This window comes from Protopterus annectens, chromosome 4.part0, assembly GCF_019279795.1.
Source record: "Protopterus annectens isolate FY-2018-M chromosome 4.part0, PAN1.0, whole genome shotgun sequence".
NCBI classification, from domain to species: Eukaryota; Metazoa; Chordata; order Ceratodontiformes; family Protopteridae; genus Protopterus; species Protopterus annectens.
The window spans coordinates 700,123,913-700,144,345 of record NC_056733.1 but is presented as its reverse complement, the minus strand read 5'-3'; the positions used below and the strand labels follow the sequence as shown (position 1 = coordinate 700,144,345).

Genomic DNA, 20,433 nt, shown 5'->3' with positions numbered 1-20,433 from the left:
ATTAACATGGCATCAGCGTTCACTAATATGGCACATAAGAAACCCCTTATTTGAACTGTTTCTTTCTGAAATTGGTGGTAGGAGTGTGCAGTTAGAACTTGTCTGATTGAAGATTGCTGGAACAGGGCTCAGTTTTGAGCTTTTTTACTGGTTAATAGGGTAATTTGTTTAAATCAGTTTGTTCATTTTCTATTGTTATATAAAAAATTGCACTTTATTCATCTGCTAAAACTGTATTTGTGTTTCTTCCTACTTTATTGCATTTATTCTGCTGCATTTATTATTGCTTGCTAGTAGCCTGATTAAATTGTAACTGTTATTCTAAGCCTTTGGTTGAAGGACCTGGACTTCAGACAAGTTGTTTTACATTAAGAAAGTTTGTTTTCTGCAGTGTTGTGGCAGGACAGGTAGCTTACATCCTTCTAAGTTGGGAGTTGCTGATTAAAGGCTTAGTGTCTGTTATTCTAAGAGTGTCTTAGTTCTGGTTTAAGAACCTGAGCTTCAGGCCAGTTATTTTACATTAAGAAGGTGTGGTCTGCACTCTTGTGGGGGGAGAGGGTAGATTCTGCCCTTCTGAACTGGGAGTTTCTAGTTAAAGGCTTATTGTGTCTGCTTATTTGAACTGTTTCTTTCTGAAATTGGTACACCTTGAATGCTGTAGCATACACTAAATTCAGACCTGCTGAATCTAGCTTTGCTTGTATAACTTGAGCATTGCTCCAGACCATCTTTTGTTGGAGAAGGCTCCCCTGCACCCTATTGGCAGGATTGTGCAGTTAGAACTTGTCTGATAGGAGACTGGTGAAATGGGGCTCAGTTTTTAGCTTTTTATTGGTTAATTTGTTTAAATCAGTTTTCTCATTTGCTACTGTTATATTTAAAAAAAATACACTTTATGCATCACTGCTTAGCTAGGGTTAAACTATTCCTGGCACCATTGAGTCTGCTCTTCAAATTTTTCATTAGAACTAGCCAGTTTTTTAGTTTTAGCACTCAAATCTGTTTCTTTGAGCTCAGCACTTGTTCAGAACTCGTAAGCACTAAATAAGCTACAAATTACTACAGCACACAACTTTCCTCACTTGTCTAGAGGAAAACAGTTTTTAGTACGTAATAAATAAGCACCTATCCTGGCATGTCTAAGGGTCAGCTCCTGGTGTTTTCTCCTGTCTACCTGATGAATCCGGGCATCTTGGAGCAATGCAGCAATTGCCTAATGTACACAGACAACCCTCTCCTCCTACCACCCAACACTACAACTTGTCAGAGACTCACTTATATAGCCAAACTGGAAGCAAAGCTCTCTTCACCCAAGACTGGACTAGACAGTCAAGAGAAGAAGGTAAACACTTGCACCAAACCACACACATCACATAGTCCCTCAAAACCTGCACCACCAAAACACACACATAGCAACACAAAACACACACCTACATTTGCGGAGGCTCTCAATAAAAATCTGCTCAAGCAACAGAGACCCCCAAAGCAGAAATGCATGCAACCTACACCCCCCAACACAACCCAAATGACACATAACCCACAAACTTAGTGTGCCACTCAACCACAGCTCATAAGGAATAACAATGTACCCAACACTCTAGTCATAGGTGACTCTATAGTCAGGCACACTGATTTTCCACTTGCCAGGCTAAACAAGGCGAAAGCTACTGTCAGCTGCCTGTCGGATGCCAGGATCCACCACATAATGCATGCACTCAGGTCACTCCACAACAAGTATAAATATGACTCTGTCATTGTCCATGTTGATGTGAATGACCTGAGATGTACCTCCCATGAAAGGAGACATGGAAGAACTCTCCAATCTTGTAGCCCAGGCAGGTATGACCCTAGCCCTGAGTAGCATCCTGCCATCACCCAGAATGATACCACAGTACAAGGACAAAATTATTGACTTCAACAATTGGCTAAGCTCCTGGTCTCATTCTAAGGGGATCCAGTATCTGTCTGCCTGGGATGACATGATCGACAGACCACGATGCTTTGCCAGAAATGGCCTGCACCTTTTTCCCTTGAGATTCCGGATACTGGCTAAGGATCTTGCCACCCCTATTGTGCCTTTATTAGGCAAGGTTCAAATGACAAATTCACCACCGTAACAGGTACAAGCAAGGAAAATCTGAGGGTAATGCTACTCATTGATAGAAGTCTAAACCTCACAATGCATTCACTCAAGGCACTCCTTAAAATGGAGAACATCGGCATCTGTGCAGTGACAAAGACCTGGTTCAATGCTCCAGAGAGCACCCCTGCATTACCAGGCTATAATTCATACCACACATTTCGGCCACCCAACCTGGACCAAAATACTAAAGGTAGAGGTGTGTCCATATTCATTAAGGATATCCACACCTCCAATCTAGTTGCTTAGCATAATGCATCTGAGATTATCCAAGTACAACTGACCACAATCCAAATAGTAACTTGCTACAGATCCCCCACCATCCTCCATGATTCCCACTCCTCATTTCTTGATACACTGGAAAATATTAGGGTACAACCCAACACCCTAATAATGGGCAATTTCAACTACCCCACCATTAACTGGAAAAACTACTCATGTACCAACCCTTTTGCTCAACGTTTTCTGGAATTCATAAATTCCAATCCCTTGTATCAACTTATCCACACCCCCACCAGGGGCAGCAATATCCTAGACCTGGCCATTACCACCAAGGGTGACCGGTGTTCCACACCAAAGGTCAATTCCTCGTTAGTCAGATCTGACCACAAGCTAATCAGCCTAGACATCCACACCCCCCCATGCCCCATTAGGGAACCCACCATAAAAAATTTCTCCAAAGCCAACTTCACGCTTTTTAAGACAGAAGTGGCGAACTTCATGACACCCATGCACATGGACAATAGAGGTACGAATGCTGAATCTTACACAAATGCACTTTATAAGCACTTGCACGAGTGCATGGATCATGCTATCCCTAACAGAACCAAGATGCTATCCTCCAAAAAAAGGAAACCAATCTGGTGGTCCCCTGCCATAAATAAACTCTACAACAGAAGAAGAAAAAAAACAGTTTCTAAAAGGAGTAAAAACCCATGACTAGAAGAACTCCCTGGTCAGCCTCAGTAAGAAGCTGAGATCACTCATAAAATCCTCCAAAGCTAGTTATGAAAACAAAATCGCCACTGATTCTAAAGAAAACTAGAAAGCATTCTATAGCTATCTCAAGAATCTTAATGGCAACACTGAGATCTGCTCTGAGTTACAGCACAATGGCACTAAATATACAGAACCAACTGATATTGCCAACATCCTGGCAGATAGGTTCAGTGCTAACTTTACACCCCATCCCCTAAAGGGCCCATCTCTATACCGGACGAATGCAAAGTTCCTGTAATCATGGCTGCACAGGTAAGAACCACACTCTCCAAAGCCAAGAACACTGCATCCATGGGACCTGACAACATCCCAGGCTACATTCTAAATTAACTACATAATGAACTGGCACCCCACCTAAGCACCATGTTCAGTCATAGCCTCACCTCCGGCTTTGTGCCCATGGAATGGAGCGTAGTGATGGTTATCCCACTCCACAAAGGGGGAGCCATCATGGACCCAGTGAATTACCACCCCATTTGCCTATCGAGCCTGGTCTGCAAGACCATGGAACGTATCATCAAGGAACTTATAAACAAAGACATTGGTAATCTCCAAGCTCTGGACCCCACCCAGTTCGGGTTTGTAAAAGGAAGATCATGTCTCCTAAACCTGATTGACTTCCTTGAAGCAGTCACCAAAGCCGCAGATGAGAGTAAGGTGGTTCATACAGCCTATCTAGATTACACCAAGCCTTTTGACACCATCCCCCACTCTGGAATTATAGATAAACTCACTAAACTAGGTATAAATCCCTATGTCACAAAATGGGTTGCCAACTGGTTCACTGACAGAACCCACACTGTGAAAGTAGCAGACTCCAAATCTGACTTCAGACCAGTGACAAGTGAGTACCACAGGGTTCAGTCCTGGGTCCTCTCCTGTTTGGAATCTATTTTTCTGAAGTACAGTCTAACACTGAAGGTCTTTGGCTAATGACATTTGCAGATGACTGCAAACTAGGAGCCATAACTGAAACTCCCAACAATGTGGACATCCTACAAAAGGGCCACACTGAGACAGATGCCTGGTGTCAAAGCCATGGCTTCAAGCTCAATGCCAAAAAGTGCATTGTCATCCCCTTTGGTAAAAACTCTGTACCCATGAGCTACCACATAGGTGGTAGTCTACTTAACACTGAAAGTGTGATAAGAGACCATTGGACACAGGTGGACAGTAGTCTCTCCTTTGATAATCACATCACCACAGTAGTCAGGAAATCCTTCTCAGTGGCACACCATCACAAAAGGTTTCTCATCCAGGAAAAAAGAGGTCATTGTTCCCCTCTACTCGTCACTCATTAGCCCCATTATAGAGTACAATGCCCCTTTTGGTATGTACCTCACAAGACATCTGCAACAACTGGAAAGGCCACAGAAATACCTCACAAAGAGGATTACCAGCCTCAAACAGATGCCCTATGCAGACCATCTCAAAAACCTCCAGCTTTACTCCATCGCATATTGCCTACACAGAGGTGATCTCTGCCTAACATGCAAAGCTATGTCAAACCCAGAGCTGTTAAACATGCTCCACTTAAAGAAATCCCAATCCCTCTAAGCTACACACTCTAGGGGCCTAAACCTTTGTCATCACAATAAACAGAACATGCTGGAGGGATAGATTCCTACCCCAGAGACTTCCCATACTCTGGAACAAACTACCTATCTATATCAAACAAAACTCCTCATTAGCACTCTTCAAGAAAAATCTTGATGATTGGATGGGAAATAGGGAATTCACCTCGAGGATCACCTCTGTGGCTCTGCTCGACAGGGGCGCAGGAAAATAATTTTCTTGGGTGGCGAAAGCCAGGGTACCCTTTTGGCTAGGCTTGTATAGGCCCTAGGGCCAAAAGCCTAGTACCTACCTATGAACCTATGTTTTCACCACTTAAACAGCAATAAAGAGAGAAGTCTTACTTTCTAATCTCACAATGTTCATCGTAGGGTGTTTAGGTGTGCAGCACAACATTCATTCATTTGTGATTAAGGGGACATGATGAATTACAATAAGAAAACAGGAAGGTTAGAGGCTTTGCAAGGCCTTACATAAGAAATGACTAATCCCAGGACTTAAATTTTTGTATAAGACTAGAGACACTACTTAGGAAGTATGGAAAAAATCATTCTCTCAGGAAACTTACAACCACTTCACAATGTAGACATCTAATCAAACAAGAGAGGATAAAGGTAACCTCATAACTGCTTCCCAAAACAAACTCCTTAATGTTCCAAAAAAAATTCATAAAACTGGAAGCATTGCTACCATTTCCCCAGACAAACACCCTTTATATAAAGACTCCATATCTACATCCTCTGGTTTCCTTTCTTCAGAAGACTTCCAGCAAGAATTCTCCAACTTCCTCCATACAGACTCTCCCACCTAAAACACCCCCCATCGATAATCCCCCTGTTAGAGTCACTACCTTTTTTACTTTAAGCCCATAACTACAAAGTCAGCAAAATAATTAACAAAATCACATTAGATGCCGCTTCCAGGCAGAGATAGCCTACACCCATGATTCATCATGTTTGTAAAGATCACATCCTGCTCCCACTAAAACACCTGTACAGCTTATGCCTTTTCCAAAACATTGTTCCCCAACTTTGCAAATAGACCAAAGTTATGCTTATACCAAAATCTTCCAATCCAACATCAGCCACAAACTTCAGAGCTTTCCCGATTCTGCCAACATTAGGAAAATACTAGAAAAGCTAGGCTCCAATTAGCTCACCCATTATCTCCAAACTGACATAATTCTATTCCCTCAAAAACAAAGGTTGTTGCCTGGCCATAGCCCTATGACTGCAATATATACTTTCACATATGACATCCTGCAAAACATGGAAAAGGGCAACTTAATAGGGGCAATGTTCATAAACCTATCTAAAGTTGTGGATACCACTGATCATGTCCAACTAATGTACTCCCTGCTGCATGCATGCTGGAATGATCCTACAAGTAATAAAATGGCTCTGACATTTCCTAACAAACCATTACTTCACAGTACATTTATGACCTTCCTCCTCCTCCACCACTGGCCCCACTGAATAAGGTGTCCAACAAAGGTAAATTCTATTTCCCATCCTCTGCTCTCTTTAGCTAAAAAGGTTCCCTTCTGACCTGCCCACATTACTCATTACACTTTACACAGACAATATGGTGAGCTACTGGTCAGGGCCTTTCTCCTCCCTCATCTTTGACCTCCTCAAACTGACTTCCCAAATTTGAGTAACTAGCTATACCAGCACAAACTCACAATAAACCTAAAGAAAACCAAAGCTGAGTTATTCAGAACTTCTCAAAGACTTCACAAACACTCATCCATCTGGTCAATGACATACAATAAAAAAAAAATCCTCAGAACTGTCCTGACATAGAGATAACTCAGTATCTGGCTAGACCCTACCTTCAAATGTCATCATCACATACAAATTACCAAAGCTAAAGCCAATAAGCTTTTTTTTAGCCAAAAATCTCTCACTTCCTGTTCCCTCCAAGTAGGATCACCATAGGTAAAGGAGTCCTCTTGCAGCAACTTGAATATGGGCCCCTCTTAATTGCTATCACTTCAGAAAGAAACATCTCCCTACTCATAACCATCACCAGTTACATCAGCAGATTTATAGCTTTCTCCTCCAGGATAGAACACCATTGCCATACCCTTGCTAAATCCAAAAGGTTACCCACTCCATGAACAATTATCTTCCTCCTAGGTTTCATGTTATTCAAACTTATCAGATTCGACTCATTCACATTCTTTGTTAACAGACTCAGAAAGACAAGCTGTGTACAACACACAGTCATTGTTCACCCCTGCTAGCATACTGTGTACAACATGCAGACATTGTCCACCATTACTAGCACACTGTGTACAACATGCAGTCATTGTCCAGCCCTGCTGGCATGCTGTGCATAACATGCAGTCATTGTCCAGCCCTGCTGGCATGCTGTGCATAACATGCAGTCATTGTCCAGCCCTGCTGGCAGACTGTGTACATATGCAGTCATTGTCCACCCCTGCTACCAATCTCCTTGCACCTTTCACCAGAGTAAAAAAATGCAGAACACTTGCGCTCACTTATGGCCCCTACAATATAGGAGTCCCTCCCTAATCACACAACTTATACACTGTCCTTTCCTGATTATAGGACAGATAAAAAAAAATCATCTTTTTAACCATGCAAAGTGTAAATGTTACAGCAACAACATTACTTGATCCAGCCTGCTCTCTGCACAGACTTCTACATCATCATCACCATCTTCATCCTTATCATCATCATTATCTCAACCCCCTTTCTTCCTATTTTTTACAAGGGGTGGGGGTGTCATGTCAACTGTTGCCACCTCTCTTAGTTCAGTGAGACCCTCTTAATTTCTAGTCATGCCTGACTGTCACAAGTCATCAATCATGCAATTCATCCATCTCTTTGCTGGATGCCCTTGTTTTTTTCTTGGCTTCTTCTTGTCTCTTCCAAATCATCTTAACGAAATAATCTTCTGCTTTCCTGCACATGTGCCCACACAACATAATCTGTTTTTCTTTGATCTTCTTGGTAACTGGAGTTACTGTGGCTTCTAATCTGATGTTGACATTTCTTTGTCTGTCCCACAGTGTGCATCCTACCACCCATCTCAGGCACTTCATCTCCATCCCCTTTTGCTTCGTACCCTGCTCTGCCTTCATTGGACAGGTTTTTGTGCTACTCAGAAGCACTAGTTGCACTACTATTTTGTACACCTTTTTTGACATAGCTAGCATATATTATATATTTATAAATTCATATTCCCGATTTACATTTTTATATGAGTACACACAGTGTATACAAACAGTCTACAAATTAATTTTACATACATCAATGAGTTTTTCTGAATTATTACATTAGTATTATTGTGAATAGTAAGTCAGTAAATGTTTTAAAGACAACAGAAGTTACAGTGGAGGTGCAGACTGGCTTACCTGTGTAACAAGAAATTTTTGCCTAATTGAGATATGCATTAATTTCACTGAGAGATATTTACTGGTCAATATGGATTTAATCAGCATTTGCTGTTAGTAATACTAACAGATTATAGTACCCAGAAGCTGCAATGATGTTAGTTTACATAAAATTATACACACATTCAGAACATGTGTGCATTAAAGTTACGGGCACTTTATTGAATGTTCATTTGTTCAAAAACTGTAAAGAGAGGTCACATTTTACTCAATGTTCATTTTACCAAACTCCTGTTTTGCAGAAAAGGTAAGTAGATTTGTATTAGGGGTGGGTCTGTGTATTTTGAGGTAAAGATTAGTGTTAGTGTTACATAAGGGGATAGGCGTGTGCATGTGTGTATATGTTTTTGAATCTTTCTATCATACACTACCTCAATGCTCTATGCCAGCTGGCTGCAGCACTTCTGATTTTAGCTTTGACCTCCTCATTCAAACTTATCCTCAACCACCCTTCTGCATACTTGGCGACATTGATCTTTTCCACTGTTTCCTCTTCTATCTCAGTTTTCACTTTCTTCTGATTTCCCACATTTGCTGTCATGATAGCAGTCTTATCAGTACCCAGTTTCATCCCAAACCTTTGTCTAGGAATTCCAGGGATTAGTTCACATATGCTTCCAGTTTTCCATTCCATTCCCTTATTTGATGAAATTCTGGTTCAAATCGTGCTCGTAATGCCACATCACCTGCATATAGCAGCTTTGTTGATCTGTTCCCTTCAACTTTTTTGCTGAAAGAAAATCAGCTAGAAAAGTGACATGAAAACACTTACTGGGAAGAACCTCACAACTGCTCAGCACAAACTAGTTCAAGCTTCAGCTTTGGTGCAAGACATGGCTTCCAGTAATCTAGAGGAAAAAATAAATCAAATGTACTCAGAGTTGATTAAAATAAATGATACATTGAAGGAGTATGCCAATTAAAATAACAAAAGCCTAGAAAAATGAAAGAAGCTTTAAGCGGCTATTCAGATGAAGTGATAAAGCTGCAAAAATCAGAAGTCGAAATGAAGAAAAGGCTGGCTGAGTATGAGACTACTCAAGAAAAGCTGTTTAAAAATGGTAGAATTAAATGACAGAACACTTAGGGAAAACCTGTGATTTTCTGCTGTACCAGAGAAACTGGAAGGAACAATTTTATGAAAGCACAAATAAAAAATTGGACTGGTATTCCACGGCAGGATTTGTTAATTGAAAGGACACATTGTGAGTATGCTCTGAACCTGGCCATGAAAAATCAACCAAGATCTTTACTAATAAAGTTGCAATTTTGCCAGTAGAAAGAGCTGATCCTGACAAAACTGTGGCAGAGGGCAAAGTACTAAAAGTTGGAGACAGTAGAATGTTTGTGAAAAATGATTATTCACAGTACACCAGGCAGAACAGAAGGACATTTATTCCAGCTGTCGGGGAAGGTTGCAAGGCAGGTGTCAGATTCCAGCTGTGTTCAGAATATTTTTTTCTGGAGCATCAAAATAATTTTTTGATGCATAGCAAGCTAAGGAAGAAAAACAAAAGTGTGTCCAACAAAAAGTGAGACATTAAACAGAAGGGGACTCTGCTTCACATTTTTCTGATAATAAAATTCATAGATAAACTTTGCCAGTGAAACCTTTTCAAATGTTCCAAAGAAAATGCATGAGAAATAGAGAAAAGCAATGGAGTTAACTGCAAGAACTGAGGGTACCTTAGAATTGAACTGTAGTCCAGACAGAAGTGAACAGGAAGTAGACCGGCAACATGGAAATTAGTGAATAAATGTGAGACTACAAAGCATCAATCATGTTTGTGAAATATGGCTGTTCAAGAAAAAGTGAAAGGATTGGACTTCTGTTCACTTTGTTAAACTTGTAGAAGACTGCAAAGTAGTTGCCCTACTTTGTGTCATTAATATTTGGAAATATACTAAGGGGAAGGGAAGAGGAAGGAAAAAGGTAACTAAGTAAAACAGTTTTTGTTCTTAACAGTATTTCTATCAAACATTTCAAGATATAAATTGCATGTTATACAGTAAAGCATTTTTGGTTACTGCTGTATGGGATAAAGATGCCTTTCTTTTTCAGTTTTAAGAAATATAGCCATTACAATGTAGAAAGAGAAGCAAGGCTGGAAAAACAACATGTTTAAGTTAATAAGCTGTAATCTTGCTCTGTTGAGGTGGAGGGTTAGGTGTACAAGTACACAGATCATAATATATGTAGAACTGCTACGCTTTCTCTTACTTTTACATAGGTGATTGGCAAGCAATAATGCCCAACAGGGTGTGTGTTATTGTGGAAATAATGTCCACCCAGGGGTGCTCTGAGAACCAATGCCACAGGCTGAAGGCCTCTACATGCCAGGAAGGGCATTATTTCCCTGGAAGGCATGATTGAACTTAGAGAAAGGACCATCTGCAAAATTGTTGTGACTTTCTTACTTACCTTTTTTATTACTATATTTTTTTATATATTTTTGATGTAACATATTTCCACCTCCTAATGTTTTAAACTTGCTGCAGTAAATGTTAATGGTGTTGGAAGAAGCATTTTACATCCAAAATCTAACACTTTAAAAATATCCAGGTAATTACTTTGTTTGGTCCTTTACTTCTAAAACATTTGATTGGCCGACAGTCATTGGCATTTAAGTTAAATGATATACATTTGAGTTTCAGACTTTTATTTTTTTTTCAGAAAATTCATGCTAACACAAATCTTTTAATTTAAGCATGTTTGTAATTTTTATAAGAACAAGAATTAAAATCTATTGATATTTTTTAGCCTTTGTTCCCCCTTTATTTTAGGCTTTATCCACATTTCTTCAGCTGAAAGGTCCAGAGGTATGCAACACTCTTTGCTGCTGCTGCTGCCAGTAGACATCTCACTCACTCTGTCTCACACACACAACTCTGCTTCAGAAAATAAATGCTAACACAAATCCTAATATTCAAGTAAAATATGTTCCTATTTTGAGCCTTCCTCCCCTTATTTTAGGCTTATCCAGGTATCTTGAACTAAGAGTCAACAGCATACCACTGAACTGTCCAGATTTTTGGCTATGTCTGATCCATTCCTCATACAATTTGTAGTTTTCTGGCAAATCATTGGTTATTGAATTCATTAAATAATGACAGTCATTTGAGTTTCAGACTTCATACCCTTCAGAAAATACATGCTAATGGAATCCCTGTTATTTTAGCAACTTTAAAATCTGTCCCTATTTCTGGTCCTTTTTTTCCCACTTTATTTGTGTCTCTGCCCAAATTTCTTGTGCTGAGAGGTATGGTCGAGAGGTACGGAAATGTCTTAACTGTTGCTGCTGCTTCCAGGGAATCAACACACACACACACACACACACACACACACACACACACACACACACACACACACACACACACACACAGTGTCTTCTGCTTTCATGCACACATTCACTCACACACACAGACTGCACCATAAACCCACAAACAGACACACCTTTTTCCTATTTCTTTTATTTTTTTTTTGTAAACTCACTAACAGCAAAAGCAATAATTAGTGAGTGTAAAATCATAGCTCATTCAATCTCTCTCTCTTACTCTATTACACTCACATACTCTTACACACATACATAGCAAAATCTCTACTTAGCAAGAGTAAAGTAATGACAGCTTAATATGCTGCCATGAAGCAGTAGACTTGTTTTTCAGCAGGTGTTACCTGTAGCTTAATACTCTGCTGGAGAACATTTGGTCTCCAATCAGGGTGCGATCTACAGGTCGCCCATTCTCTAAACTGTATTAAGCCCCTTGGCTTGAACAATGTAATGAAAAGTTTTTTTGCCACATAAATGTTTAGCCTGACTTCAAATGCTTGCAGCTGAGAGCAGCTGTACAAGTTGTACTTATGTTTCCATGGAGACAAACTGACTATAGGCCAATAAAATCCAAAATGTGTTTCTTTTGTAAGGCTAAAAGTTAATGTTTTCTGAAAGCATACAATTTGTAATTATGGGAAGGAGTAGTGGAAGCTAGGTTAAGAAGGGAGGTGATGATTAGCGATCAGCAGTATGGTTTCATGCCAGGAAAGAGCACTACAGATCCGATGTTTGCTCTGAGACTGTTGATGGAGAAATATAGGGAAGGTCAGAAGGAGCTGCATTGTGTCTTTGTGGACTTGGAGAAAACATATGATAGGGTGCCTAGAGAGGAGTTGTGGTATTATATGAGGAAGTCAGGAGTGGCAGAGAAGTATGTAAGAGTGGTACAGGATATGTACGAGGGTAGTGTGACAGTGGTGAAGTCTGCAGTGGGAGTAACAGATCCATTTAAGGTGGAGGTAGGATTACATCAAGGATCAGCTCTGAGCCCTTTCTTATTTGCAATGGTGATGGACAGATTGACAGACGAAATCAGACAGGAGGCCCCATCGACTATGATGTTTGCAGATGACATTCTGATCTGTAGTGAGAGTAGGGACCAGGTTGACGAGACCCTGGAGAGGTGGAGATATGCTCTAGAGATGAGAGGAATGAAGGTCAGCAGGGCTAAGACAGAATATGTGTGTGTGTGTGAATGAGAGGGAGGATAGAGGAATGGTGTGGATGCAGGGAGTAGAGTTGGCAAAGGTGGATGAGTTTAAGTACTTGGGATCAACAATTCAGAGTAATGGTGAGTGTGGAAGAGAGGTGAAGAAGAGAGTACAGGCAGGGTGGAATGGGTGGAGAAGAGTGTCAGGAGTGATTTCTGACAGACAGGTACCAGTAAGAATAAAAGGGAAGGTCTACAAGAGGGTAGTGAGACCAGCTATGTTGTATGGGTTGGAGACAGTGGCATTGACAAAAAGGCAGGAGTCAGAGCTGGAAGTGGCAGAGTTAAAGATGTTAAGATTTGCACTGGGTGTGACAAGGATGGACAGGATTAGGACTCAGTATATTAGAGGGTCAGCTCAGGCTGGACGGTTTGGAGACAATGTCAGAGAGGTGAGATTGCGTTGGTTTGGACATGTGCTGAGGAGGGATGATGGGTATATTGGGAAAAGGATGCTAAGGATGGAGGTGCCAGGTAAGAGGAAAAGAGGAAGGCCTAAGATAAGGTTTATAGACTCGGTGAGAGAGGACTTGCAGGCGGTTGGTGTGACAGAGCAATATGCAGAGGCCAGGAAGAAATGGCACAGATGATCAGCTGTGGCAACACCTAATGGGAACAGCCAAAAGAGAAGAAGAAGAAGATACAATTTGTAATCAGCAGTTAGTGCAAGTATGAGCGCAGGCTGTAATGTTCATCTTAGCATGAATAACCTTAAGTTTAGGTTAGATAGTGTGTGTGTGTGTGTGTGTGTGTGTGTGTGTGTGTGTGTGTGTGTGTGTGTGTGTGTGTGTGTATACAGCTGTCTATCTGGGACAACTGTTCCCATTAGGAAGGATACATTTCATTATTTAAAGATGTACACAGTTTTGCATCCTTGTGTTAAGTTAATAGGTTATGGGTGTGTTCTGAGGTTGCATTTGTTGTTTTGTTTGAGGATTTACATTAAAACAAAAGTGTAGAATGTGAGATGGGTTGAAATGAAAATGACAAGAAACAACTGTACAAAAGATCGACCTGACAAATATCAGTGAGTGCATGTAACTCAAAAGCTGGAAGTAGACATTTCAGAAAGCTGTCATACGTGACAGATGGGACTAACAACTTCTTATCAAATGATTACACTTCCCATACTATCTTAGAATGTCAAAATGGAAAGAGTATTGAACTGCATTAAAAACGTGAAGTGCAAATAGTAATGCTACAGGAGACACATTTGAAAAGAACTGAGCATGTGAATTTTATAAAGAAAGGATTTCAGGGTGGAAATTCAGCAGAACATCAGGGACAAAGGAAATGGGGAGCACTTATACTAACTGGTACAGGAGCCCCAATAGTGATAGAAAAGGAAAAAAAAGACAATAATGGTAAATAAGTGGTAGTAAGGGGTTACTGGGAAGGGAAGAGGATTACACTGGCATGTATTTATTTTCCACCTAAAATTGCTATTATGGAGCTTAGAAAAAATTTGGGAGAAATAATCAACTTTCAGCAGGAAATATTACTTATAGGTGGGGATTATAATTTGATTTGCAACACTGAGGATGCATCTGGGGTATAGAAGGGAAAATACAACAAAAAAGAGAGTACATTTCTGAAGAAATTTATGAAAATATTTGGCATGGAAAACATGAATTCAGTAGTTGGAATGGGCAGAATTTACATATTATTCCCCAAGGTACAATAACTGGGCTAGACTAGACGGAAACTATATTTCACAAGAACATGTTTATTTATTTGACATTTGTTTGCTGGGAACACGTTTGATAATGTCCCTTTTTCAGTGGAGCCCTAGGGAGAAAAGCTCCACAGTGACACAAAATTGTTACAGTAAATAAATTTATTACAAAAACTAAATACAGAAGAATGACATATTAACTAAGTAAAAAAAAATACTATATGCATTTAACTGAAAGCTTTAAAACACATCCAATAATTATTTCAGATCACATGCCAATAATATCTACGATTAAAATGCAGGGCAATGACATAAAAATGAGACATTGGCAATTCCCCACATACTTGTTAAAAAGACAGGAATTTAAGGAATGGATAATTGAAGTTATGTGGGAGTTATTAGGAAAGAGAAATTTCTTCAGAAGTTATAGCTAGGAAGTTGGATCAAATGAAAGTGGGGTTTAAAAATAGGGTAGAAATAAAAAAGATGCTGTTAAGGAATTAACAACAATTATTCAGAAGGGCTGACAAATATTAAAGTATTGTAGAATAAGGGGAATCTCACAGAACAAGAACAGGAGCAACTCAGAGTGCTAAAAAGAAAAAAGGGAGTACCTGGCTAATATGCATGAGTTTAGAAAGATTGCTGTTAAGCAACTGTTTTTTGATAATAACTCCACAGCACACAAACTTTTATCACATCAACTTAGGCAATAGAAAGTAGAAAGGGTAGCTACCAGACTTTAGGGAGCCTATAACAAGGAAATAAGGAAAGATCCTACAGATCAGAAAGATATAGAGATATTTCAGAAAAAATCATGAAAATGTGATTAAAGCTGAGAAATGAGGAAATCAAGAAACAGCACAAATGAAAATATTTATGGAAGACTTAAATATGGCAAGGTTAGAGGTATGCAAGGAGGCAAAGTTAGAGGTAGATTCGGTTCAAAAATTAACAGTTAATATTGGAGAAGGTAGGGTAAAATGGTGACATATAATCAATCTACAAGAAAGTTTCCAGGAATAAATGGCATTACTGTGGACGTTTGGAAGCTTAAGAGAGAAAAAGTAATAAAGATCTGACAGGTTTTCTTTAACAGCATTTTAAACATCCTGGGTGAAAACTATGGTAGCTGTAATACCTAAATCGAAAATACCTAGAAATATCATTAAGACCCATCAGACCTGGCTTCATACAGGCTCATTTCAGTTTTAAACCATGATTATAGTGTTTATATCTATAACGGCCAAAAGAATAGTAAAGTTGTTGCCAATATGATAGATGTGGATCAATGTGGTTTTGTGAAGGGGAGTCAAATATTTAACAACATTAACAGAACAATTTGATCCAGAGGGAAGCAGAATGTAAGAAAATACTGCTATTGCTGGTGAGTTTTGGTGCAGAGAAAGCATCTGACAGAGTAAGTTGGGATTTTATAAGCATGGCAATGGAAGCATTTGCATTCCCTGACACAATAATACAACTAATTACAAGCATATGTGAAGGATCGGAGGTGAAAATTAAAGTGGGAGGGTTCCTCTCTGATAAGTTGTGTTTGAACAGAGGAACCAGGTAAGGGTGTCCTCTTTCTCCTTTTTATTTGTGTTATATTTAGAACCATTGACAAAATAGGGACTCAGACATTCAAAGATATAATCGGTATGGTAATCAAGAAAAGTAGGCTTTATTTGCAGATATTATTTTGCACCTGATAAAACAAGAAAAGGTCATTTTAGTGTAATGGATTACTCTGCGACAGTTTAATGTCTTTTTGGGATATAAAACTAATGAAGATAAACCAAAGGCTATAGCTGTAAACTATATACCCACACATGAATTAGTTCAGCAATATCCATATTTATGGGGACATGATAAAATGAAGTATTTAGGAGTATGGCCTAAAAAGGATTACGTTATGGTAGCCAAGGATATGTCAGAAGAGACTAAGCAAAAGAGAATACATAAAACTGAGAAAATAGAAGCTCTTGTTTAGGGGCATGAATAGCAAGATACAAACAGTGAAAATGTTTTAGTCCCATTAGTTTTATTCACAGGTTAGGCATGTTTTTATTAGCCAAAGAAGTTGTGGATAGTAATCATTAAAGAGTTGAAGGATTTTATCTGGGAGATAAAGAGGGTAAGAGTAAAATGGGATAACTGATTATTCCAACAGAACAAGATGGTTTAGGATTACCTGATTTGAAGGGACATTTTAGAGCTGCACAGTTAAGGCTCTTATACATACCACAAGCAAAAAGCTACAATTAAAACTGGAAAGGGATAATGATAACATAGGGAGGAAAGTCAAGAAATAAGGTGACAGTCTGATTTTGGATGCAGATCCTTAAGGAGAATAACAGCCATGCATAGTATTACATTCATAAAGTAGCAGAAAATATTCCAAGAACTAAGCCAACATGGTAACAGAAAAAAGGAGATTTTGTTGATAGGGACAACTGCAATTAGGGGTACAGAGGATAGCCAAGAGGGGGATGGAATTTACTGGAGAAAGCTGGCAAAGGAACTAAGGTTTCTGGAGCAAATAATAAGACAGGGAAATGTAACAGAACAGGAAGAGACCAAGAAGACATTTGGGCTGCAGACAAGAGACTGCCTTCCCTATCAGGGCGTGATATCAGAGTACAGGCAAAGAAAAAGGGATAGGGAATCCTAAGTGAGAGACCTGCACTGGTAGAGTTTTTAGATGCTTCTAAAATAAAAGCTGTTGTTAAAAAGGGGATACACTAAACTCTCAGTTAACTGCCACCCATGGGGGATTGGTAGATGCCAGATAACTGTAGATTTTGGTTGCTTGAGAGTCAGTATTAAAAATATGCCTGACTAATACTGTAACCTACACTATTTGTTTGGTTTGACTTGTTCAAAGGTTGGGGATAAAGGGAATTTGTTCCTGTCTTCCTTTTTAAAACTCTAAAACTCTAAAAACATAAGGTACGTTTCTGCGGGGGGGAGAACAGAAAGTGTAACACATAAAAATTGTACTGTATTTCTTCAATATGTTTTTACTGGTTGCTTGAGAGTGCTGGTTGCTTGAGTTCGTTAACAAAGAGTTTACTGTAATTAGTAGGGCATATAAAATATTGCACAATGAATATAGAAATCAATCAGAAGAGGTTAGTAAACACTGGGAAGAGAGACTGGATAAGCAATTCAAAAAAAAAACAAAAAACAATGTGAGGACATATGTATGGATCCCAAAGCAGACTCCAAAGAATCTTTCCTCTGGTTGATGGCAAATATGGCAAATGCTGCAGGTGTGATGGAGAAGAAAGAGATAACTGATAACATACGTTTTGGGAGATTAATGACTTAGCAGATTTTAATAATTCCTTACTTTGTCACAAATCTTGGGTGAATAAATGGCTTTAACATGTCAGTGTGGTTTGTTTTCTTTCATATAAATGTATTATTGCGTATGTCTTAACTGATAATTCAATAAAGGTGCTTAAAAAAAAGATCTATACATTGCCTTAGGTGCCATCAGAGGCAAACAGCTCCACACACACTCAAGCCACGGATCTAAATCTCCGCCAATGCAAAAATAAATGGCATTCCTGTGGACATTTGGAAGCTAAGAGAGAAAAAGTAATAAAGATCTGACAGGTTTTCTTTAACAGCATTTTAAAAGGAGGGGAAGCACCAATATCCTGAGTGAAAACTATGGTAGCTGTAATACCTAAATATCATTAAGAACCATCAGACCTGGCTTCATACAGGCTCATTTCAGTTTTAAACCATGATTATAGTGTTTATATCTATAATGGCCAAAAGAATAGTAAAGTTGTTGCCAATATGATAGACGTGGATCAATGTGGTTTTGTGAAGGGGGGTCAAATATTTAACAACATTAACAGAACAATTTGATCCAGAGGGAAGCACAATGTAAGAAAATACTGCTATTGCTGGTGGATCTTGGTGCAGAGAAAGCATCTGACAGAGTAAGTTGGGATTTTATGAGCATGGCAATGGAAGCATTTGCATTCCCTGACACAATAATACAACTAATTACAAGCATATGTGAAGGATCAGAGGTGAAAATTAAAGTGGGAGGGTTCCTCTCTGATAAGTTGTGTTTTTTACCCAATTGTTACCCAAAATCTGGATCAAATTACATTTGCATGTTAAACAGAGTAACAACCTCACATCTTTCAAGAGGAATGTGGACAACTGGATGTTCACAGATTCATCCCTGCCCTGACATGTTTTGCACTTTTGGAAGTGGAAAGTACATTTAGTGAGGGGGTATCAGCAAAGTGCAAATGGTCTCCTGACTTTATAGGATTCATAGGAGTTTGGAGACTATTTTACCCTAATCACCATGTACAGCTTGCCTGTACCCACCCTCTGACTTTACCTGCTTTCTCAAATCTGAAGCCATTTTTCTTATTATTTTGCTCTTTTCCACAGCACCTCAGAAACAAGTGACAGTAGGCCTTCCTGGCATGTACTTCCCCAAAAAAATACATACCTTCATCTCATTCTGAAACTTCATATCCTCGTCCAGGAAGAACTGCTGTGTGAAAACATCGATTGCCTCCTTCTCACTCTAGCTATGATGCTGCAGGAGTTCATAGGCATCTTCAGTGGGAAGTGTCACTTTATCCATCAGTTCCTTGTAACGAGTTTCTGCTGTTGCAACTGCCCTGGAGTTCTCAATCTCTGAGAGAGACTGGACAGCACTCTGGATGGAAAGCACATCTCCACTACTTATACATTCAACGTAGGCTTTTAACAAAGTACTTAACTCTGTAAAAATTAAGTGCATTACATAAGTAAGGAATATGACTTAACTGAGCAGATACTTTTTATAATGTACAACAAATTAACTGCTTGGAATTTATAGCTAGTGAATGATAAACACGTTAGAATCAATACTGCATCCTAACTGTATATTTTACTATCTTAATTTCACTTTGCACACTCTATTTAAACAAATAGCTGTATCATATGTCATTTCAAAGTGCCAAATAAAGAAGTCCTCAGAAAGACTTTGCTTTTGTCTGCTCTGAATGTGCTGACCTCAGGGTTTCTTGATGTTTAGCTAACCAGTCTTCAATGCAAAAGAGTCGTTTCCCACATTTTTAAACTGTTCACTTCTGTCATAATATTTTGCCTATAAACTGTTGCATATTACTTATCTGTACCTTTCACATATTCATTAACTTGACAACAGTAAATAAGTATATAGTTTCTTGCATTTTAAAATATGCCATATAACTATATTTTGCTTTAAAAAGCTGATGCCTTTTGTTATGCTGTCCTCTCAAAATGTATTTTAATTCTTTTCTAAGGTATGTTTGCCAATGTCTTAAAACTCATTACAGCCGAGTGATGTCTCCAGGCGTTTCTGCAGTTACACCCTACTGCTCCTCTAGGCATCAAATATTGCCTGTTCATATTTGCATTAATAATTCCAAAACCATGTTACATACAAGGTATTGGAAAATTTTATCTTGAAGCATACTGATAGCAAACACAATTGTATTGATATATGACCTCTGTCAATGGATATTTGTTAAAAATGTAAGGTGATAACTTCAATTTTTAAATGCTGAAGCCACGCCCACTATGAATTAAAGGTACACACTCAAAAGAGCTCTACTGGAGGGAATGAGGATTTAATAAATGTGATTAAAAAAATAATGCCTACTCAAAAATGCTTTTTAATTTACTGCATTTTGTAACTCTTGTATGTATTACATAACTGCATATTTTGTCATGTGTTCTCTATATCTCATATTGTGGCACAATTTTTTTATCTAATATTCCAAGAAATGCCACTGACGTTTTCTGCAATCTACTACCAGGAAAAATGTGGGGAGTCCCAGTGGCTCAAATATCAATCTTGACATGCTTATTATAGCAATAAACCACGCCTGAGTGTGGGTAATGCTGGATTTACCCACGGTTGGTGTGGTTTGGTCACGAGGGCGAAGCCCGAGTGGCCAAACAAAGACAACCGTGGGTAAATCCAGCATTACCCACACCCAGGCGTTATTATACAATGACATTATTTAAGAAAAAAAATAATTACTTTTCTTAAATAATGGCATT

The 20,433-nt window shown here is 39.0% G+C and overlaps 1 protein-coding gene across 1 annotated transcript in view; it reads right to left on the bottom strand.

Annotated features, from left to right (window-relative positions):
* LOC122800133 (guanylate-binding protein 1-like) overlaps positions 1 to 19,121 on the bottom strand; it is a 155,281-nt gene extending 136,160 nt beyond the window's left edge. Inside the window, exon 1 of the mRNA XM_044069653.1 lies at positions 18,848 to 19,121. Coding sequence (XP_043925588.1) covers positions 18,848 to 18,871 — 24 coding nt within the window. The 5' untranslated portion in view covers positions 18,872 to 19,121. The remainder of the gene's footprint in view (positions 1 to 18,847) is intronic.
* Between the last annotated feature and the right edge of the window lie 1,312 nt (positions 19,122 to 20,433).